This window comes from Sorex fumeus, unplaced genomic scaffold (genome assembly GCF_029834395.1).
Source record: "Sorex fumeus unplaced genomic scaffold, SorFum_2.1 ptg000187l, whole genome shotgun sequence".
In the NCBI taxonomy this organism is placed as follows: Eukaryota; Metazoa; Chordata; class Mammalia; order Eulipotyphla; family Soricidae; genus Sorex; species Sorex fumeus.
Genome location: NW_026606244.1, coordinates 2,423,943 through 2,447,069, shown reverse-complemented (window position 1 = coordinate 2,447,069; position 23,127 = coordinate 2,423,943). Strand labels below are relative to the sequence as shown.

General features: G+C 55.0%; 1 protein-coding gene across 1 annotated transcript in view; it reads right to left on the bottom strand.

Annotated features, from left to right (window-relative positions):
* Positions 1 to 23,127, bottom strand: part of WWC1 (WW and C2 domain containing 1) — a 106,989-nt gene that overhangs the window by 31,614 nt on the left and 52,248 nt on the right. Inside the window, exons 4-9 of the mRNA XM_056107964.1 lie at positions 20,279 to 20,355; positions 17,822 to 17,901; positions 10,320 to 10,449; positions 6,595 to 6,741; positions 4,843 to 4,916; positions 840 to 1,082 (exon numbers count right to left, since the gene is read on the bottom strand). Coding sequence (XP_055963939.1) covers positions 840 to 1,082; positions 4,843 to 4,916; positions 6,595 to 6,741; positions 10,320 to 10,449; positions 17,822 to 17,901; positions 20,279 to 20,355 — 751 coding nt within the window. The remainder of the gene's footprint in view (positions 1 to 839; positions 1,083 to 4,842; positions 4,917 to 6,594; positions 6,742 to 10,319; positions 10,450 to 17,821; positions 17,902 to 20,278; positions 20,356 to 23,127) is intronic.

The window sequence follows — 23,127 nt, the reverse complement described above, 5'->3', positions numbered from 1 at the left end:
AGCACCTTAAGCCTGGGTTCTCTCTCTCTCTCTCACATACACACTCTCTCTGTCTTTCCCTCTCTCTATCCCTGTCTCTCCCTCCTTCTTTCTGTCTCTTTCACTCTCTCCCCCTCTTCCTCGCTCCCCTTCCCTCTATCCCTCTCTCTCTCTCCCTCTTTCTCTCTCTCAAAGCACTGGGGTAGCAATCTTGGGAGCCCAGAATTTCTGGGAGTTGTTTTACTACCCAGAGAAGAAAGTGAGTCAAAACAAAAACGGGGGGCTAGAGAGATGGGGGTGGGGTTCAGGGAGTCTTTGCCTGTGGCCCTTGACCGTGGCTAGCCCCAGTTCAAACAAAAACAAAACAAAAACGGGGGGCTGGAGAGATGGGGATGGGGTTCAGGGAATCCTTGCCTGTGGCCCTTGCCCGTGGCCAGCCCCAGTTTGGTCCACGGCATCCCACAAGCCTCCCCTGCCCCATTTCCGGCATCATGTGGTTCCTTGTAGAGAGAGAGAGAGAGGAAGAGAGGGGGAGAGAGAGAGGGAAAGAGGAAGAGACAGGGCTGGAGCGATAGCACAGCGGGGAGGGCGTTTGCCTTGCATGCAGCCCACCTGGGTTCGACCCCCGGCATCCCATAGGATCCCCCCGAGCACTGCCAGGAGTGATTCCTGAGTGCAGAGCCAGGAGGAACCCCTGAGCATCGCCAGGTGTGACCCAAAAAGAAAAAAAGAGAGAGGGAGAAAGAGGGAAAGGGGGAAGAGAGGGAGAGAGGGAGAGAAAGAGGGGGAGAGAGAGGGGGAGAGATGGAGAGGGAGAGGGAGAGACAGAGACAGAGAGACAGACAGAGGCGAGGCCGCACCTCTCGGTCAGCGCCTTGGTCTGGGTGTCGCGGGCCGCCTGCAGGTCCTTCTCGAGCCGCCTGCGGGCCGCCTCCAGCTGCTCGGCCTCGGCCTGCGCCCACCTGCGCGGGCTGGCGTAGCGCAGCTCCCTGAGCAGCTCCTCCTTCTCGCTGATGAGGATCAGCCGGTCCCGCTCCGAGTCCAGCACGCCCGGCCACGCCTCGCTGTCCAGCTTGGCCAGCTGGATCTTCAGGTTGGCGATCCTGGGGGCCGACACAGCGTGCGTGAGTGTGAGCGTATGAATGTGTGCGTGAGCGTGTGTGTGTGCATGTGTCTGAGTGTGTGGGAGCGTGTGTGTGTGCATGTCAGTATGTGTGTGTGAGCATGTGTAAGTGCGTGTGATAGTGTGTATGTGTGTGTGAATGTGAGTGCGTGTGAGCGTGTCTGAGCGTGTGAGTAAGTGTGTGACAGTGTGGATGTGTATACGCGTGTGAATGTGTGTGTATATGCTTGAGTGTGCATGAATGGATGTGAGTGTGTGAGTGTGTGCGAGAGTATGTGAGCGTGAGTGTGTGTGTGTGATAGTGTGTATGTGTGAATGTGAGTGTATGTATGAGAGTGTGTGAGTATATGAGAGTGTGAGTGTGTGTATGTAAGTATATGAGTGTACGTGTGACAGTGTGAGTATATGTGTGAGAGAGTGTGTGTGTGTGTGTGTGTGTATGTGTGTGTGAGAGTCTGGGTGCACGTGGGGGCTGGGTGGTTCCCAGAGGGCACTCAGCATTTGTGGAAGTGAATCGGACTCAAGCTAGAAACTCTTCTGCACAAAACGGAGGCAGGGTTCAAGGGGGAGGGGCTGGAGATTTAAAGAGGGGAGGGGTGTGCTGGTTTTGCCTGCAGCCACGCCCAGTGTGATCCTCCCAAGTACTGTGCAAAATGACCCCTGAGCACTGAGACTGGAGAAGCCCTGAGCACCACTGGGTACCGCACCCAAATACTGAACAAAATAGGGGCTGGAGCAATAGTCCAGATTTGATCCCTGGCCTCCCATCGGGCCCCCTGAGTCCTGCCCGGCGTGATTCCTGAGTGCAGTCGTGATTTCTGGAGTCACCCCTGAGCACTGCCGGGCGTGACCCAAAAAGCCAAAAAAAAATTTCTTTTAAATAAACATGAAACAAAACGAAGGGGTTTGGTGGGGTCTCCAAGAGAGATTTGGGAGACAAACTCATAACAGCTCATAAAACTGTCCTGGGGACGTGTCTCCCTGGCCACGTGTCCTGTGGAGAGCGTGATGGGCCGGGTGGGACGCCCTCGCGGGCAGAAGCCGGCTCACTCCGGGCAACGCCCCCAGAACAACGGGCTGCTGTGCCTCTCATCAGAGCTGCCTGGGGTGGGAAGGGAGGCAAACAGCGGGGAAATGTCCCAGCGAGTCAGGGAGATCCGTGACTCGACCCTCGGGTGAGGATGTGGGTGAGTGCGGTCAGCAGCTGGCAAATGCAAGGGGCTGGTGGATGGCATATGCAAAGGGCCGGTGGCAGGTATGTTCAAGGGGCTGGTGGCAGGCATATACAAAGGGAAGGTGGCAGGTATGTTCAAGGGGCTTCTGGTGGGTATATGCAAAGGGCTGGTGGCGGACATGTTCAAGGGGCTGGTGGCGGGCATATGCAAAGGGCCGGTGGCACGCATGTTCAAAGGGCTGGTGGAGGGGAACTGCAAAGGGCAGACGGTCTATGAATTCAAGGGAAGGCTTCCTGAGTTCTGAGGGGACACGAGGAGGCTGAACCAACCCAGGGGTGGCTGGGGGTACCCAGCGCCCATCCGGCAGGCCTCAAAGGCCCTGATTTTGATCCCCGTCACCACCACACCATGTGCTGGGTGCCACTGACACTCCCCAGCATAACCACTAAGGTGCGACTCCCTCATCCCCAGCAAAGTGTGCAGGAGCTCCGACCCAGGTCAAAGATGGGGCTAGAGTGATAGCACAGTGGGGAAGGCATTTGCCGTGCACAAGGCCAACCCGTGTTCAATTCCCAAGCATCCCATAGGGTCCCCCCGAGCCAGGAGTAACCCCTGTGCATCGCCGGGTGTGTCCCAAAAACCAAAAAAAAAAGGCAAAGGAACTGGGGGTGAGACACAGCCGTGAGTGTGTGTGTGTGTGTGTTGGCGGGGGGCATGGGGTTGAGGAACCACAAGGCAGATGATATCTCTTGCTCCACCTCTAGGGGGAGCCCGCAGCAGCGTACCAGCCCAGCCCCTTTACCCCTGGTCAGTTTCCCCTCCTTGTGAAGATTCTAAGTGGTCCCTGGGGAACGGGCCCTCCTGGGCTTTCTGGTCGCTGAGGCCCCACCAAAGTGACCGCAGTCTCTTTCCTTGTAAGCACAGGACCCTGGGCTGGGCCTATTTCGCACCCCTAAGCCCTTGGCAAACCTTTCTGTCCGTCAGAGCACCGGGGCACGTAATTGCATTACCCCCAAGTTGTTTTTACCGGGATGGGATGTTTGAGGCCACATCCAGGGATGCTCGGGGGCCACGGCTCACCCTGGCAGTGCTCAGAGGGTCAAGTATCAAGCTCAGAAATGTGTGCACGCAAGGCAAGCACCTTAACCACCCCATGCTCTCTCTGCCTCCGTCTCTGCCTCCCTCCCTCTTTCTTTCTCTCTCCCCCTCCTCCCTCCTTCCTTTTCTCTCCCTCCCTTCTCTGGCTCTCCTCCCACCCTCCTCTCTCTCTCCCTCTCTCTTTCTTCCTCCCTTTCTCTCTCCCTCCCTTTCTTCTTCCCTTTCTTTCTCTCTCTCCATTTCTCTCTTCCTCCCTCTTTCTTTTTTCTCTCCCTCCCTTTCTCTCTCTTCTCTCCCATCCTCCTTTCTCTCCCTTCCTCCCTTTCTTTCTTCCTCCATCCCTAACTTCTGGCTCTGAGCTCAGGGATCACCGCTGGCAGGGCTCAGAGGACCTTCCGGGGTGTCAGGGACCTTCCGGGGTGTCAGATTGAACCCGGGTCATTCACATGCAAGGCAAGAGCCTTCCTGGCCGGGCTATTTCTCTGGCTCATCCCATTGTTTATTTTTGTTTTGTTTTGGGGGTCACACCTGATTGTACTCAGGGGCTACTCCTAGCTCTGTGCTCAGGTATCTCTCCTGGAGGTGCTTGAAGGGGGGGGTCCTTTGAGGTGCCAAGGATTGAACCAGGGTCAGACCTGTGCCAGGCAAGCTCCCTACCCACTGCACTATCACTCTACTTTCCACAGATTTTCCTCAGCCCGCTGCAGATACACCAGCCATGCTCTGTCCCCTGAGGGAACGTTGGGGACCCCGCAGGACAGAGAGCAAGTGTGGAGGCAGGAAAGGAACGCAGCGAGGGTAGCTGGCCACCTCCCCTAGCCCCAGCCCCACGGTCCCTAAGTGCCCACAACTCTCCTTTCCTCTCTCTCTGGGTTTTAGAGAGGATGACAATGAGGATAACCTGATAAGGTGTCACGAAAGCCAGCCCCGAGGCTGGAGCGATAGCACAGTGGGGAGGGTGTTTGCCCAGCATGCACGCGCGGCCAACCCGGGTTCGATTCCCAGCATTCCACAGGGTTCCCCGTGCACCACCAGAAGTGATTCCTGAGTGCAGAGCCAGGAGTCACCCCTGAGCATCGCCGGGCGTGACCCAAAAAGCAAAGCAGTGCAATGTAACACTGTCCTCCCGTTGTTCATTAATTTGCTCGAGCAGGCACCAGTAACATCTCTATCGTGAGACTTGTTGTTACTGTGTTTGGTATATCCAATACATCCCGGGGAGCTTGCCAGGCTTTGCCGTGCAGGCAAGAGACTCTTGGTAGCTTGTCGGGCTCTCTGAGAGGGGGAAGGAATCGAACCCAGATCCGCACAAGGCAAAGACCCTACTGCTGTGCTATGGATCCAGCCCAACCCGAAAAGCAAAAAAACAAAAAAAAAAAGCCAGCCCCAGGAAGGACTATTGATGACATAGAAAAAGGGCCCATGTAGGGTCCCCCCCAACCCCACCCCACCCCAGCCCTCCACTACCTTCTCTTAGCTTCTTCATAGCGTAGGCACAGTCGAACCTTCTCTGCCAGCTGGTTGTTGCTGGTGGCGCTGAACTGCAGGAAAAGAACAGAATCGGCATCACCCAGGGCTGGGTGGAGTTTGTGAGTTCCCAAGGAGCTGGACATTTCGGTGGGGGCCGGAGCCGGGACCAGACTGTCCCTCCCTCCACCACGGAGCTGGCTGCAGGGCTCAAAGGAAGGGAGGGGAGAGCCCCCTGCCCCCAGCTCTAACGTCTATCTTGTCTACAAGACCAGCCGAGGGGCTGGGATATACCATCTTGCACGTCACCCCCACCCCAACATCACCCTCCACCCACTATCACGTCTTGTATCCCCTGAAGCCACAGAAGCGATGAGGATATGGAGGGGTGGGGGGAGAGGTGGGGGCAGAGGCAAGCTGCAAAGAGAAGGTGCTACTTCTAGCACCTTCTAGCTACTTCTAGAACCTTCTAGAAGGTTCTAGAAGATGGCAAGGTGGCGTAGCATCCCGTAAATCTGGGAGTAGTATAAGGGGAGTGGGGTGGCTGGGGCCGAGTCCCCAGGTGCTGGGCAAGTCCCTCAAGAGTGACCGGAAACTGAAGGCAGGCAAAAAGCTCCAGAGCTTTTCTCTTTCACCAGCGGGGGACAAGGTCCGGAGGTCAGCGTGGGAGGGCATGTGGCCAGGGGCGGCTGGGAGGCCGTGGTCCTGCAGCCACAAAAGTGCTCCAAATGCTGGGGCTCACCATGTGCGTGCATGTGTGTGTTTGTGGGGGGCAGGGCCGGCTCACTCACTCTCCACAGAACCCCACAGACCTCTCTGCACTGCTCGTTTCCACACTTTTGATTCTGGGGTGGTCTCCAGTCACTGCCGGAGAAAGGTCTTGTGTTTTGTTTTGTTTTTTGCTTTCTGGGTCACACCCGGCGATTCTCAGGGGTTCCTCCTGGCTCTGCACTCAGGAATCACTCCTGGCGGTGCTTGGGGGACCCTAGGGGATGCCGGAGATTGAACCCGGGTCGGCCACGTGCAAGGCAAACGCCCTCCCCGCTGAATTATCACTTCGGCCTCTTGCGTTTCGTTTTGTCTTTGGTTTGTTTGTTTGTTTGTTTGGGGGCCACCCCCTTCCCCGACCCTGACAGTGCTCAGGGCTTCCTCCTGGCTCTGGGCTCAGGGATCACTTGGGGTGGGACTTGAGTTCCCAGGGGGTATCCGGGATTGAACTTGGATCAGCCCCATGCAAGGTCGGCGCCCTGCCAGCCAGCCGCACCATCTCTCTGGCCCGCGTCAGCCTTTAAATTGTGGACCAGGGGGCTAGAGTCATAGCATAGCGGGGGAGGGCGTTTGCCTTGCATGCAGCCAACCCGGGTTTGATTCCCAGCATCCCACAGGGTCCCCTGAGCATAGCCAGGGGTAATTCCTGAGTGCAGAGCCAGGAGGAATCCCTGTGCATCGCCAGGTGTGACCCAAAAAGCAAAAAAAAAAAAAAAAAAAAAGAAATAAAATTAATAATAATAACTAAATTGGGGACCAATCAGGAGGAAAATGACCTCTGCTTTGGAGCTGGCAAAAGAAAAGTAGCCCGAGGCTGCAGATGTGCAGGAAAGAGACGGAGTAAGAGCCCCTCTTGGCGCCAGGGAAAGATGCAGTTCAAGGAAGCCCTGGGCGTCTCCCCGAAGACGAGGCTCCAGGGCCTCCCCCCGTCCCCCCTGGCCCAGCGCTGGAGTCCCAGCAGCCCTCCCTCCCCGGCCCACTCACACTTCCTGAGATGTCCGTCTGGGAGCTGACGTCCAGGAACTGCTTGGGCAGCGGGAAGCCGGCACTATCCAGGGAGCTGGTGCTGGAACACAGGTCCGAGTGGGAACCGTGGTCTATGCGGAAGCCGTCCTTGAGCATGGCCAGGCTCTGCGGGGCGACAACGGGCCAGGGTGAGGAACACACTCCCCAGGACACGTCTCTTCCCTCCCGGGGTAAGTGTGTTTGTGGGGGGAACGGTACCACGCAGTGACCGGGGACGGAACCCGGGTCTCCCGCGTGCCAAAGCCTGCACACCAGCCCTGCAGGTGGCATCTCTCTCCCGACCCTCCATCTTACAGGGTTCGGGGGGAGTCTGGATACCAGGACACTGGTGGGGACTGGCCAGGAGACAGCAGCGGGGATGCTGGCTCTGCAGATACCCTGCAAGCTCTGCTCCTTTCTCACCGTGCAACCCGGGCTTGTTGATGACCCTCTCTGAGCCTCCGTTTCCTCCCTCCCACAAAACAGGACCAAGGAGTGGAAGGGAGGGTGGGAGGGATACTGGGATCATTGGTGGTGGAAAATGGGCACTGGTGGGGAGATGAGCACTCGATCATTGTATAACTGAAACCCAAGCACCAAAATTTGAAAGTCTACAACTGTACCTCATGGTATTTCACTAATAAAAATTTAAAAAACAAACAAAAAAATCTAGGACCAGGCCTGGGACTTCACTCATGGCCATCTTTCCTATTGCATAAGACGACTAGCTTGTGAGCTACATTCCCCATGGACACTGGCAAGATGGACAAGTTCATGTTCTAAAAGGCTTGAGATTAAAAAAAAAAAATTTTCCCCATGGGACCGGAGTGATAGTACAGCAAGTAGGGTATTTGCTTGTACAAGGCCGACCCGGGTTCCATCCCTGACACCACAAGTAGTCCCCCGAGCACCACCAGGAGTGATCCTCTAGTGCAGAGCCAGGAGTAACCCTTGAGCATCGCCGGTGTAGCCCCCCAAAAGACAAACAAAAATAAAACAATGAAGTTTTTCCTCCGATTTCAATGGCATTTGCCACCGGTTTCAAATTCCTTTGTGCCCTGTTCTGCTTGATTTGGAGTGTTGGGAAGAGAGTTTGGGCCACACCTGGCGATGCTCAGGGCTGACTCCTGACTCTGCACTCAGGAATCACTCCTGGCGGTGCTCGGGGGACCTGATGGGGTGTCTGGGATTGAACCAACCCAGGCTGGCCAACCCATGCAAGGGAAACCTCCAGCCCCTCTTTTCTTTTTGAAAGAAGTCAATTTATAGTTTTTTTTGTTTTTTTGCTTTTTGGGTCACACCCGGCGTTGCACAGGGGTTACTCCTGGCTCTGCACTCAGGAATCACTCCTGGTGGTGCTCGGGGGAACCATATGGGATGCTGGGAATCGAACCCGGGTCGGTCATGTGCAAGGCAAACGCCCTACCCCCTGTGCTATCGCTCCAGCCCCACAATCTGTAGTTTGTCATTTGGGGGCAGCTCCCAAGGCAGGCTCAGGAGGTCAGATGGCCACATGGAGATTCTCTGCAAGCCAGGGCAAGGGCCTAAGAACACAAGGTTCTTGGGGTCTGGCAATGTTGGGGATACCAGAGCCACCCCGATAGTGCTGGGGACCTCCAGGGCTGCTCAGGGAACCATATGGCATTGGGAAGAGAACCCAGACATAACCACTGGGCCATCTTTCCGGCCCCCACAGTTGGTCATTTTTTTTAAAAATCTGTTTCTAATAAAACAGGATCTGGGGTAGGGGATGAGTAGTCGTGAAACACGAGTCCAGCCAATGGTTCACATTCATTGCTTGCTCAGGACCTCATTGCTTCCCCTGACCTCCCCGGGGAGAGAGCCGGCCCCGGGTACCCAGCTTAAGTCTCAGTGCTCAGAGATGCTTCTCAGGACAGGCACGGGCTCCGCCTCCCGGGGCCACTGCGCTTTTGAGCGTGATCCCCGGCGTCCCTATGTTTGCAGAGCTGCCACCCTTGAAGTCACTTGTGGGATCTGGGCCCCCCCCCGTCTGTGCCCGCGAACGGTCCGTCACCAGGATCTCAGAGGTCCAGGTGAGTTCCCCTCCGGGCAGGTGGGAGAGGCCGGTCCTGGGTCTGAATCCCAGTGCCTACACCTAGGGCACATGTCCAACAGTTTCTGCTGTGTGATATGGATCAGTGAGGGGGTGTCAGATGGGAGGGGGGAGGGGCTGATGTTGGCAACAGCTGGGTTCCACTGCCTGGCACCAGGGAGCAAGCCTGCTGTGATTCAGCCCCAGCAAAGAAATTCTTACAAAACTGCAGCAGTGGTGGGTTACTCTGGTTCTGGCTCTGCACTGAGCCAGGGGGCGCTGTCCCCACTCGAACAATCCACATGCGCTGTGTGGCCTCCACAAGTGAAAAAAGACTGGAGCAATAGCACAGGGGGAGGGCGTTTGCCTTGCACGCGGCTCACCCAGGTTCGATTCCCAGCATCCCATAGGGTCCCCTGAGCTTCTGCCAGGATTCTGTCATAGGATTCCGTTACCGCCAGGAGTAATTCCTGAGTGCAGAGCCAGGAGGAACCCCGGAGCATCGCTGGGTGTGATCCAAAAAGCAAAACAAAAACAGAAACAAAAAAACCTGCAGGTGGGCCACAGAGATAGGATAGCAGGGAGGGTGTTTGCCTTGCATGTGGCTGACCCAAGTTCGATCCCCAGCACCCCATAGAATCCCCCGAGCACCACCAGGAATGATTCCTGAATGCAAAAACAGGAGGAAGGGGCTGGAGTGATAGCACAGCAGGTAGGGCGTTTGCCTTGCACGCGGCCTGACCCAGATTCAATTCCCACCATTCCATATGGTGCCCCGAGCATGGCCAGGAGTAATTCCTGAGTGCACGAGCCAGCAGTAACACCACTGAGCATCGCCGGGTGTGACCCAAAAAGAAAAAAAAAGCCAGGAGGAACCCCTGAGTATGGCCCCAAAATAATAAAATAAAATTCAGATCTTGGGACCAGATGATAGTCCAGCAGGAAGGGCGTTGGCCATGCACCTGGCTGACACAGGTTCCATCCCTGGCATCCCATAGGGTCCCATGAGCACTGTCAGGAGTAATTCCTGAGTGCAGAGCCAGAACCAGAGTAACCCTTGAGCATCGCCGGGTGTGACCCAAAATACCCGCCCTGCCAGAAACATAAAGACTCAGCATCCTGATGTCCACCCCAAGAGCCTCAGTCAACATGGTCCTCCCACTGCTGCTGGGTTATTTTTTTTTGGGGGGGGGTCACACCTGGCGATGCACAAGGGTTCCTCCTGGCTCTGCACTCAGGAATTACCCCCGGCGGTGCTCAGGGGACCCTATGGGATGCTGGGACTCGAACCCGGGTCGGCCGTGTGCAAGGCAAACGCCCTACCCGCAGTGCTATTGCTCCAGCCCCACTGCTGGGTTATTTGACAAGGCAAGAGCTCAAGGCTGCACCAGAGGGTGCTACACACCAGGGGGCGCTGTCCCCACTCGAACAACCCACACGCGCTGTGTGGACTCCCCACAAGTGACTTCAGGTCTCTGAAAATTTCCTTCAGAGACGGAAAGGCCTAAGAAAGAAGATGCTGAAAACTCTGTTGATCCCGGCAGCGGCACTAGGACCAAGAAAGGGGGTGCTGAAAACTCAGTGATCCCTCTGGTGGCCACTGAGCTAGCCAGAATACACATGGGGGGACCCGCGGCCCGGGACCTCCTACCTTAATGAGATCTTGCTTCTCCCGCTCTCCGCACGTGATGGCCTTTTTGATCGCTTTCGTTTCTCTCAAGACAGCCTGGGCTTCGTCCAGTTTGTAGCCGCCCTGCGCATCCGACATCTTCTTATCGATTCTAGGGGACAGCCGGCAGGAGAGGTCACACAGAGAGAGGGGACAGGGCTGGGCTTTCTCCAGGGAGGGCACAGCACATGGGAATTCAGGGCCCTCCCAAGTCTCCTCTCTGTTCCATCTGTGGGACAACACACAGAAGGTCCCGCAGAAGCCAACCCCTCTGAGGTCCTCAGTGCCACCTTTTACAGGAAGTCTTCCTTGATGCCCTCCCTGGTTTCTCCTCACTGGGCTGGAGTCCCCATAACCCACTGTGCATATCCTACAGTCTTCAGGCAGTTGTAATTGAGTTTTCATGCTTGTCTGTGACTTGGGCAATAGAACAGGGTTAATCAGGATTAATTAATTTCTTTTTAATTTGGGGGGGTAGGGGGCTGAGGGCTTACTCCAGGCTCTGTGCTCAGGGGTCAGTTCTGGCAGGTTCAAGGGACCATATGGGGTATCAGGGGTCAACTGCACGTTGGCTGTGTGCAAGGAAAGATGTCCTACCTATTATACTATCACTTTGGTCCAATAAAGAATTTTTTGGGGGGGATTGGAGCACAGCGGGGAGGGCGTTTGCCTTGCATGCGGCCAACCCGGGTTCGAACTCCCAGCATCCGATAGGGTTCCCTGAGCACCGCCAGGGGTAATTCCTGAGTGCAGAGCCAGGAATAACCCCTGAGCATTGCTGGGTGTGACCCAAAAAGCAAGAAAAAAAAGAATTTTTTTCTTTATTGAGGGGGTTGGGGATAAGGGGAACCAGTGTACTTAGGGCTGACTCCTGGCTCAGTGCTCAGGGCATCATATAGGGTGCCGGGGATCAAACCCAGGTGAGCCACATGCAGGGTAAGAGTCCTACCCACTTCACTTTCCCTCGGGCCCCCGAATGCTTCCAGGGCCGGAGAGATCACCCAGGGGTAAGCGTCTGCCTTTATCTCTCCCTGCCATCACACACGGTTCCCTGAGCACCAGCAGGAGTGATAAAGGCAAAAAGTCACACTTGAGCACAAAGTCACGAGTAAACCCTGAGCACTACCAGGTGCGGCCCAATCCTGCATGTGGCCCAAGGGGGAAAAAAAAACCACTGTGTTGTTTGGGGCCATACTTGACAGTGCTCAGGGGGCCATGTGGTGCCGTGATAGGACCGGCGTGCAAAGCCTGTGCCCTGGCATCCCGCTCCGCGTGCCCTGGACACAGTTCCAGCTACTCTGGGTCGTGCCTGCAGTTCATCCTGGTGGGTGCTGGGGGCGGAGAGGCGGGAGTCCAGGGTCCCTCTGTTCCCGGAGGGGAGCGCAGAGCAGAGCTCGGGGTGGGGGCGCAGCAGAGCTGGGGCTGGGGGCAGAAAGAAGCCTCACCACTGCGCTCTCACCCAAGGCCAGCCCTGAGGTTTCTGCCCAGGAGAAGAAAAGGAAGTGAAGAAGCGCAGGTGGAGGGAACTGGGAGGACTCGTTCTGTCAGGCCAGGCGGCTGTGCACGAGCACGCCAACCTCCCCCCACACACGCACCCACACACGGACATGCGCACACACACGCACACATGTACCCACACACACACACGCACGCATACATCCCCACACGCATGGACACACACAGAGCAACAGGTACCCATGCACCCGAATACGCACAGATATGCACCCACATGCACACACGACCCACACATGAACGTGCACACCCACGCACACACAACATGCACCTACATACATGCATGTACACACAACACACACCCATGCACCTACATACATGCACACACAACACACACAGCACATATGTACCCATGCACCCACACACACATGCACACGTGCACACACATGTCCACACAACACACCCGCACAAACATGCACACATGCATGGACAGGCACCCACACATATATGTACACACACGCACAGAATGCACAAGTACCCATGCATCCACAAACACCCATGCACCTACACACACAACACACACGCATGCACACAACATATACACACCCATGCACGCACACGCACGCACACATGCAGCCATGCATCTACACACACAAACATGCACACACAACACACACACTCGGGCACCTATGCACCTACACACACGTGCACATACACAATACTCACACCCATGCACCTACACACACATGCATATGCACACACACACACACACACACACGCGTAGCCTTCTTTCCGGTTTCTTGCCAGTGGCCAGGTATCCCTCGCTTGAAAATAACCCCAAGTGGGGCCCAAAGGAGGATGGAGAGATGGATGGACAGACAGATGGACAGGCTAACGGGCGGCAGGTTTTCAGCCTGAGTGAGTGGGGGGGAGGCGGACCCCCCAGCATAGTCGGGCCCACCCCTGACTCTGACTCCCTGGCAAGAACACAAACCCCCTCCTTCTGCCTCCCCGAGCAGTAACAGCCCGTCTCGTCCATCTGAGCCCGGGCCCGCGTTAGTCTGCCAGGTCGGCAGAGACTGAGTCTAAAATAAATTGCTCTGGGGGACTGTGCCCACAGAGGCCGCCCAGGACACAGTGTGGGAAGGACGGGCCATGCAGGGTCCCTGGGCAGGAGAGGACAGAGGCGGCTTCTCTCGGCAGCCTCTACCTGATTCTCAGGGGCCTCAGCAGCCTGGCTGTGGCCCCGGGCTGCGGCACAGAACACTCTGGAATTGGGGGTGGAGTGGGGTGGGTGGGCTACAAAGCAGACCATGATGCCCTCAGGGAATGAATCTGTTTTTCTTTCCCTTTTTTCCCTTTTCTCTCTTAAGGAAAGAAAAGTGGCACAGTTAGCAAAGGAGAAGGAGGCTGGAAAGGGGTCCCAGGGGGCCCCAGGGGGTGACGCCTGTGCTTGAGGACTTGCGAGTGACACAGTTGCCCTTTCTCTGGCCTCAGGGGAGGGGCAAAGGCTGGGGCAGGCAGCCCCCTCGAACCAATCCTAGGCATAGCTGCTCTGGGGGGGGTCCACAGGAAGAGGCTCCCCCCCCTCCCCCTGCCTCTGGGATGCCACACAGCTCCGCACTCTCCTCAGGACCAGGCTCAAGGCTGAAGAAAGTCTCAGAGTCCGGCCTTTCTTCTAGAACATTCCATGGCCTCCAAGAGGCCTTCTTCCATCTTTCTGCTTCTGTAAAACTGGCCCAGGTAGGGCTGGAGCCATATAGCACAGCGGGGAGGGCGTTTGCCTTGACACGACCAACACGAGTTCGATTCCCAGCATCCCATAGGGTCCCCCGAGCACTGCCAAGGGGTAATTCCTGAGTGCAGAGCCAGGAGTAACCCCTGAGCATCGCTGGGTGTGACCCAAAAAGGAAATAAAAAAATAATAAAATAAAATAAAAAACCTCTACCTTGCTTCACTGGGGTGGGGGTGGGGAGGCAGAGCAGGAGAACAGTAACTGTAGACAGTAGAACCTGAGACCTGGTCTTCAGGGGAGGGGAGGTGGGACACACACCAGGGCAGGTCAGAGGTGGAGGGAGGTGGCACCAGACGGGACAGTGAGGTGAAGGACGGTATAACGCACGAAATCCAACCATTAACAAGACTATAAAGCACAAAGCCTAACATCTGGGGGCTGGAGCAATAGCACAGTTGGGAGGGCATCTGCCTTCCATGAGCCAACCCGGGTTCGATGCCCAGCATCCCATGGGGTCCCCCGAGCACCGCCAGGAGTCATTCCTGAGTGCAGAGCCAGGAGGAACTCCTGAGCATTGCCGGGTGTGACCCAAAAAGAAAAAAAAATACTAAAAAAAAAAGCCTAACATCTGAAAGAAAAAAAAAAAGCAAGGCAGAATAACGATTCTTCTCCAGGTCAGGACAGAGGCTGTGTGAGGGCGCAGAGGGCACCCAACTTTCCCTCCCAAGCCCCCCTCCGCGGCCCTCCAGTCTTTTTATTTCTGCTGGTCCCGCCCCGTCCATCTGCTCCATTTAAGAACACGTTTCAGATAAAGAAGCTGATGCTCAGGGCGGGGGTGGTGGGCAGGTGGCGGGGGGGGGGGGGGGGAAGAGGAAGGGGGGAAGAGGGGAGGGTTCAAGCCATGTCAGGCTCCTCAGGATCTGGGACCCGAGACAGCTGCCAGCTGGAGGCTGCGTCCCTACCCTCCAAGGCCAGGTGTACCTGGGACCAGGTGTGGCCCCCACCTGGCAGGGCAGAATGAGAGAGAGAGAGAGGAGACAGAAAGGAGAGAGAGGAGAGAGAGAGACAGAGAGAGAGAGAGAGAGAGAGAGAGAGAGAGAGAGAGAGAGAGAGAGTCTGGGCCGGCCACGGAGCAACTGAGCAGAGCAAAGGAGAGAGGGAGCTCTGAGCCCAGCCCCGGAGGAGGAAGGCAGGCAGGGGTGCTGCTAGGTCATATCTGGCTGTGATATCCAGCTGGGGGTGGAGGGCCGGGAAGAAAGGAGGCTTGTCTTTGGGGTTCCAGCTCGGCTTACCCAAGCACCAGGGCTTTCAGGCTGCAACAAGGGGGCCAAAGTGGTAAAACAGGTTTGTGGTGGCTGTGAGAATAATGGCAAGTGTTGGCATAGGAGCTGGGGGAGGGGGGGGGAGAGGAGGGTGTCAGGGAATTAAGGGGGGGTGTGTGTGTGCACCTGTCTTGGGAGTCAGCAGTTCAGAAGTACCAAGAGAGGCTTGTAGCTTTATGCAACGTCCACCCCACCCCCCAAACCTGCATTTCCCAAGCTCCCAGGAATGTGCCATCCATCCTTAGGGTGATGGCAACATCCAGCTGGGTTGCTCTGCCCACGGCTAAAAAAAAAAGCTTTAAATGGGGGAGGCACGGGTCTGCTCCCTACTCACGGCTGGGAGCACCCCTAAACTGGGAGCAGTCCCTGAGCACCACTGGGGTGCTCCCCAAACGAGCAAAATCCACGCACACCTACACATAATTGACACCTATATTCTTTTGGGGTTTGGGAGGTTTTTGTGACCCCCCCCCAACAGAGCTCAGGGATGACTCCTGGCTCTGCACTCACACGGATCACTGAGCAGAGAGCAGGGGACCCTGTGGGATGCCGGAGATCAAACTGAGGTCAGCCACGTGCAAGGCAAGCGCCCTCCCCGCTGTATGATCTGTCCAGTGGCTGAGAAAGAGACTTTGTCCCCTTCGAGGGCCACTCAGGTGTCGTTTTCAGGGGTCCAGGTGGGGAAAATGGGAATACTGAGAGCACGTGGGCTCCTCCCGTCTCTGCCCCAGGCCAGAGCAGGGCACAGAGATGCCTCTAACAAAGCCAGGACGTAACCCAGAGGGCCAGACCTTCAAGAATTCAGGAGACACATCTGACCCAGCAATACCACTTCTGGGAATATACCCTAGGGGCCCCAAAACACACAGTAGAAACACCATCTGTACTTCTAAGTTCACTGCAGAACTATTCACCACATCTGGAAACAACCCGAGTGCCCCAGAACAGATGACTGGATAAAGAGAAGCTATGGTACACCTGCACAATGGAATACAACTACGCAGCTGTTAGGGAAAAATTGAAGTCATGTAATTTGCTTATAAGTGGATGGACATGGAGAGTATCACGTCCATGAATGAAATGAGTCAGAAGGAAAGGGACAGATGTAGAATGACTGCATTCATTGGTGGGATATATATATATATATATATATATATATATATATATATATATGAGACTAATATCCAAGGCCATGGAAAACAGAGGCCAGGAGGACTGGTCAATGGCTGGGAACTACCCCAAGTGGTCGAGGGTTGGAGGGCAATTAGGATAGAGAAGGGACCACTATGGTAAAAATAGCTGGAAATGATCACTCTGGACAAGAACCAAATGTTGAAAGTGGGTAAAGGGATACACATGATATTGTAAACCATAATGCCCGAAAGGAATAGGGCAAGGGAAAGGAGGGGATGGGGGGGGAAGAGAGAGAGAGAGAGAGAGAGAGAGGGAGGGAGAGAGAGGAGAGAAACAGAGGAGAAAAACAGAGGAGAGAGACAGAGGAGAGAGACAGAGAAAGGAGAGGGGAGAGAGAGAGAGAAAGAGAAAGAGAGAGAGAGGGAGAAGTGCCTGTCATATGGGGGGGGGGGCAGGAGAGAAACTGGGGACACTGGTGGTGGGAAATGTACCCTAGTGAAGGGACCGGTATGGGAACGTGATATGACTGAAATCCAATCACAAACAACTGTCACTGTGTATTTCACTACGATTCAATAATTAAAGAAAAAGACCGCAAGAAACTGCCGCTGGAGCGCCAAGGTTACCCTTGGCAACAGTCACGGCCCCGCATTAAGCTTTTCCTTCCCCATCTCTAGGCTGTTTCAGCAGCATGCTTCTCAAGGGTGCATAAAGAATAAACATTAAAAAAATTAAAAAAGAATTCAGGGGACAGTGAGAACCCGCAGGGTCCAAGGTGATCTCCCTCTTCCTGGGGTGCTGGGACAGGAAACAGCCACATTTCAAGGAAGGAGGGTGGGGGGTGGGGGTGAGGGGGGAAGCCAGGAAGGAAAGAAGAGGGTGGGGGGGGGCGTGGCGAGGGGGGTGGAACAGGGTCGGAGCCCAGGGGAATAGAGCCCATCAGGGGGTGTGGCAGGAGGTGGGGCGTGGCAGGGGCGGGGCATAGAATAGAGCAGGGCAGGAGATAGGGTGAGGCAGGACAGGGGCGTGGCCATGGGCAGAGCATAAAGGGGGCATAGACTAGAACAGGGCAGGAGGGAGGCCAGGCGTGAGATAAGGGGCGTGGCCATGGTCGGGGCAGAGAAGGGGCGGGGCATGGAATAGAGCAGAGCAGGAGATAGGGTGGGGTAGGACGCCAGGGGCGTGTCCATGGGCGGAGCATAGAAGGGGCGGGGCATGGAATAGAGCAGGGCAGGAGATAGGGTGGGGCAAGAGGCAGGGGCGTGGCAATGGGCGGAGCATAGAAGGGGCGGGGCATAGAATAGAGCAGGGCAGGAGATAGGGTAGGCCAGGAGGTGGGTGGGTCAAGGGGTAGGCCAGGAGGTGGGTGGGTCAAGGGGTGTGGAAATGGACGGGGCAAAGAAAGGGTAGGGCATGGAATAGAGCAGGGCAGGAGATAAGATGGGGCATTAGGTAGGGGGCGGGGCAATGAGCGGAACATAAAGGGGCGGGGCATAGAATAGAGCAGGGCAGGAAATAGGATGGGGCAGGTGGCAAGGGGCGTGGCAATGGGCGGAGCATGGAAGGGGCGGAACAAGGGATAGAGCAGGGCAGGTGATAGGGTGGGCCAGGAGATGGGTTGGGTAAGGGGCGTGGCCATGGGCGGAGCAGAGAAGGGGCGGGGCATGGAATAGAGAAGGGCTGGAGGTAGGGCGGGGCAGGAGGCGTGGCAATGGGCGGGGCATGAAATAGAGCAGGGCTGGAGATAGGGCGTGGCAGGAGGTGGGTGGGACTGGAGGTGGGGAAAGGGGCGGGGCATGGGGAGGGTAGGAGGTGGGCGGGGCCTGCAGGTAGCACTCACTTCTTCAGGGTCTGGAAGCCGTGCTCCTTGAACTGGAGCTCCTGTTGCAGGTGAACCATCTCTCTCTTCAGCTTGTTGACCTGAGGGGGGGTGGGGGGAAACACTCGGGATCAGTGATCCCTGAAGGCGGACCCAGAGCCCCACCCACCCCCACTGCCCCTGCATAACAACTCAGTCCCATTCCTGAGTCCAAGGTTGATGACATTCGGTTCGCACTCCTCCCCATGATGGGCTCCCTGCAGCCGACTCCCAGCCAGCCCTGGTTCTGGGGAAACCGGGGGTTGGACCTTGGCACGCGGGTCACTGCTCTCAAGCCACCTCCCTGAAATTCACTTTTCTTCCTTCCCTCCCTCCTTCTCTCCCTTCTACCTGCTGTCCTTCCTTCCTTCCCCTCTCTCTCCCTTCCTTCTTTTTCCTTTTTTTGGTCTGTTTTCAGGGCCCTACCCAGAGATGCTCAGGGGTTAATCCTGGCTCTGCACTGAGAAATTACTCCTGGCGGTGCTCAGGAGACCATATAGGATGCTGGGGATTGAACCTGGGTCCACCGTATATGCAAGGCAAGTGCCCTATCCACTGTACTATCGCTCCAGCCTCTGAAAATTCCCTTTTCTGCTTCGAAGGTTGTAGATCGGGGCCAGTCCCAGGGAAGGCAGCATCCCTGCTTGTGTGCTTTGAGGGCATTCCTGAGCATTTAAATTAAGTGGTTGCTGAGAAGTGGATCATGAGAGGTCATACAGTAAACCTGGGCATTCACTAAAAACACAGGAAGTTTGTCCCACTTTCCAGCAGGGCCGCACTCTTGAGGTGACACAGGGTAGAATGGAAAACCCACTACCCACTCTGCAGATGCCACGATCCCCACCCCACCCCTGCTGCCTCACCCATTTTTTATTTTTTGCAGGTATCTGTGTTTATTAGAGCACCTCTCTGAAGTTTCACTAAGTCAGTACCTCGTTCAAATCCTCTTTTCAGAAAGCACACTGAAAACACACTGTCCTCCCGTTGTTCATCGATTTGCTCGAGCGGGCCCAGTAACGTCTCCATTGTGAGACTTCTTGTTACTGTGTTTGGTATATTGAATACTCTCGGTAGCTTGCCAGGCTCTCTGAGAGGGGCAGAGGAATCAAACCCGGCTCAACCAGGCTGGCTGCGCGCAAGGTAAACGCCCTACCGCTGTGCTATCGCTCCAGCCCATAAACTAAACTCCTGGATTCAGAAAGCACAATGGGAATAAAATCTATCCACTTAAGCCCTCATGATTCAGTTAGATAATGTAGACGCAGTTGCTAGGGACACAGCACACACTTCGCCAAGCTTAGGCTCACCTGTCTGCCACCTTGGCTAAGCTGGATGGGCTCATCTCTCTTTTTTTCTCCTTTTTCCTCCCTCTCTCCCTCTTCTCCTTCCTTCCTTCCTTCCTTCTTTCCTTCCTTCCTTCCTTTCTCTTTCTTTCCTTACTTTCAGATTTGGGGGCCCAAACCCAGCACTGCTCCATGCACTCCAGCCCTTGGAGTCACCATCTCCCAGCCCCAATTTTTCATTTTTTTAAATTGTAGTGCTGGGGTTCAAACCCAGGGCCTCCTACAGGCAAGTGTTCTACCACTGAGCTGTTCGCTCCTCTATAAAATACACGTGTTGGACCCAGAGAGATGGTACAGTGGGTAGAGTACTTCCTCTACACACGGGCAACCTGGATTCGATTTCTGGCTTGCAAAGTTTGTGTGAGTTCCTGAGCTCTGCCAGCAGTGATTCCTGAGCACAGAGATAGGAGTAAGCCCTGAGCATTGCCAGGTGTGGTTAAAAAGCAGGCAGGCAGGCAGGCAGGCAGGAAGGAAGGAAGGACGGACGGAAGAAGGGAGGGAGGGAAAGAGAAAGAGAAAGGAAGAAAGGAAAGAAGGAAGGGAGGGAAAGAGAGAGAGGAAGGAAGGAAGGAAGGAAGGAAGGAAGGAAGGAAGGAAGGAAAAGAGGGAGGAAGAAAGAAAGAAAGGAAGGAAGGAAGGAAGGAAGGAAGGACGGACGGAGGGAGGGATGGAGGGATGGAGGGAGGGAAAAAAAGAACCCTGTTGGGCAACAGATATGGGCACTGATGAGAGAGAGAGAGAGAGAGAGAGAGAGAGAGACAAACTTTGCAAGCATGAGACCTGGGTTTGATCCCATGCATAGAAGCACATGTGCACATGCACTCATACACACACACACACACACACACACACACATACACACACACACATATACACTTCATAATTTTCAGGCTGGGGAGATAAGCTCCGAGGGCTGGGAGCACAGACATCCTTCACATCCTGAAGCTCCTACTTCCATTTCCGGTGCAGTGTGCCCCTCCCCCCCATCCAATCCAACTGCTGCAGAGCGCAGACATGGACCCCAAAACCAGTGCCCAAGGCTGCCCACCTGGGTGACTCCCCCTTCACCCCCCACCTATGAGCACAAAAACCCTACCCGGGATTTGGCTGTGGCGATTTCCGCTTTCAAGATCTCAGGATCATACTTCGAGCTGGACGATGAGCCGGAGACCACTGCAGGGGAGAAGAGCAAGAGACTGTAGAGAAGCCTCGTTTCACACCGACCTGGGCTGGTTTCAATTCCACCCCCGGATGGGCCCAGAAAGGGAAGGAGACCGGTCGAGGAAAGCAACCTAAATTAGGGGGCAGCACCAGCTGGGGGGCAGGTATGTCCAAACCTTCCATGTCCCAAATGTACCTGAATGTACTTTGTTTTGTCTGTTTTGTTTTGTTTGCTTTTTGGGTCACACCCGGCGATGTACAGGGGTTCCTCCTGGCTCTGCACTCAAGAATTACTCCTGGCGGTGCTCGGGGGACCCTACGGGATGCTGGGAATCGAACCCAGGTCGGCCGCGTGCAAGGCAAACGCCCTACCCGCTGTGCTATCGCTCCAGCCCCATTTGTCTGTTTTTTTTTGGAGCCCCGCCTGGCAGTGCTCAGGGCTTACTCCTCACTCTGCACCGGTGTTCAGGGGGCCCTCTGGGGTGCGGGGGATTGAATCCAGGTGAGCAGCATGCAAGGCAAGCAGCTTGCCTGTTGCAGTACTGCATGAACCCTGAAACGATAGTATTTTTAAATCAACTGCAAAGGATAACTTACATACGAAGAGAGACCATCAGAACAGATGTAAATACCTGCAACTAAAATACAACAGGAGGGTCGGAGAGACAGGGCAGCGGGGAAGGGGTCTGCCTTGCAGGTGGCTGACCCACACTCAATTCCTGGCACCACATAAGCTCACCTGAGCACTGCTAGGGGAGGACCCTGAGCACAGAACCCTGAGTCATCCCTGAGTACTGCCAGGTGGGGCCCCACCCCCAACCAAAGGGAAACAGACCACTAACATAATCCCAGTATCTAGAATTTCAACCATCAGTAATATTTTCATGTCCTGCTCCTCAGACACTAATTTTCTTTTGGGGAAGTTTCTCCCTTTGGTCCCCTCCTTTTTTGGTGATTTTTTAATGTTAGGACATACCCATACCCAGGGCTAACTCTTGCCCTGTGGTCCGCGGCTGATCTCTGGCAGTGCTCAAGGGAGGGCCATGCAAACCAAGTGTTCTGGTGTCTCTCAAGACCCTTGGCTTCATGTCCCCAAATAAGGACTGTTGTCCTCAGAGGAAGATTATTAAAGATGTTCTTTGCTGTACTTTTCTTTTTTCTTTTTAAATTGAATCACCGTGAGCTACCATTACAAAGCCTTCATGATTGATTTCAGTCATACAATGATCAAACACCCATCCCTCCACCAGTGCACATTCTCCACCACCAATGTCCCCTGTATACCCCCCTCCCCTTTCAAACCCTCCCCCTGCCTCCATGGCAGACAATTTCCCCCATACTCTCTCTCTGGGTTGGAGCGATAGCACAGTGGGTAGGGCGCTTGCCTTGCACACAGCCCACCTGGATTCGATTCTTCTGCCCCTCTTGGAGAACCCGACAAACTACCGAGAGTATCACCCTGCAGAGAAAAGCCTGGCAAGCTACCCATAACATATTCGATATGCCAAACACAGTAACAAGAAGTCTCACAATGGAGACGTTACTGGTACCCGCTCCAGCAAATTGGTGAACAACAGGAGGAGAGTGACAGTGACTGTGACTCCCTCTCTACTTTTGGGCATTATGGTTTGCACTATAGATACCGAGAGGCCATCACGTTTGGTCCTTTATCTACTTTCAGCACGCATCTCCTATCCCGACCGATTCCCTCCAACCATCACTGGCTTAGTGATCCCTTCTCCATCCCAGCTGCCTTCTCCCCCAGCTCATGAGGCAGGCTTCCAACTCTGGGGCAATCTTCCTGGCCCTTGTGTCTACCGTCCTTGGGTGTCAGTCTCTATAATGTTATTTTATATTCCACAGATGATGGAAGTCTGTCCCTCCTATTCTGACTCATTTCACTTATTTGCCATACTTTTCAACAGTCAGATACATTCAAGAGGAAAAGAAATGATCCCTGACGCTATGGACCCCATACGTGTCCCTCCGAGTTGCTTTCCAGTATCTATAACGGTTCTACCATGGAGCTGTAATTTGTTTTGATTTTTGGGCCACACCCCAGGCTGCCCAGAGAACCATATGCGATGGCAGGGAGAGAACCAGGGTCAGCCACATGCAAGATAAGTGCCTTAACTTAAAGGACAAGGCAAAGGTAAGTGCCCTGTGTACTACCTCTGTGTCCCAGAGCGTACTATATCTCTGACCCAGAGCTATAGTCGTAATTAAAAAGAAAATCATTATTGTATTTTTATTCTTTTTTTTTTTTTTTTTGCTTTTTGGGTCACACCCGGCGATGCACAGAGGTGACTCCTGGCGATGCTCAGGGGACCATATGGGATGCTGGGAATCGAACCCGGGTCTGCTGCGTGCAAGGCAAATGCCCTCCCCGCTGTGCTCCAGCCCCTGTTTTGTATTATCTTAATGCAGTTTTAAGACAACTCGATTCGTCCTGAAGACCAGATTTCAAAGCTACCAATTAGCCGCCGGAGAGATATAGGGCAGAGGAAACCCAAGAAGAGGGGAATGAGGAAAGCAGTTGGCGACAGGTGGGGTGCTCAGAACCCCAAGAATGGCCCCCTGGGCCCAAGGGGCACCTGGAAAGCTGACTCTGGGCTCAGCACCGCCCACCCGCCCGCTCCCAGTCCTTGGGGGGACGCGTCAGTGTTGGCAAGGCCAGCCTGGAGTTCGCAGTGTCCATCAACATGACCTTCTGCTTGCTTTTCCTTTCCAGCTCTTTTTTTCCTGGTTGTTTTTCCTAGAGTTATTAATTGCCTTTTTTTTCTT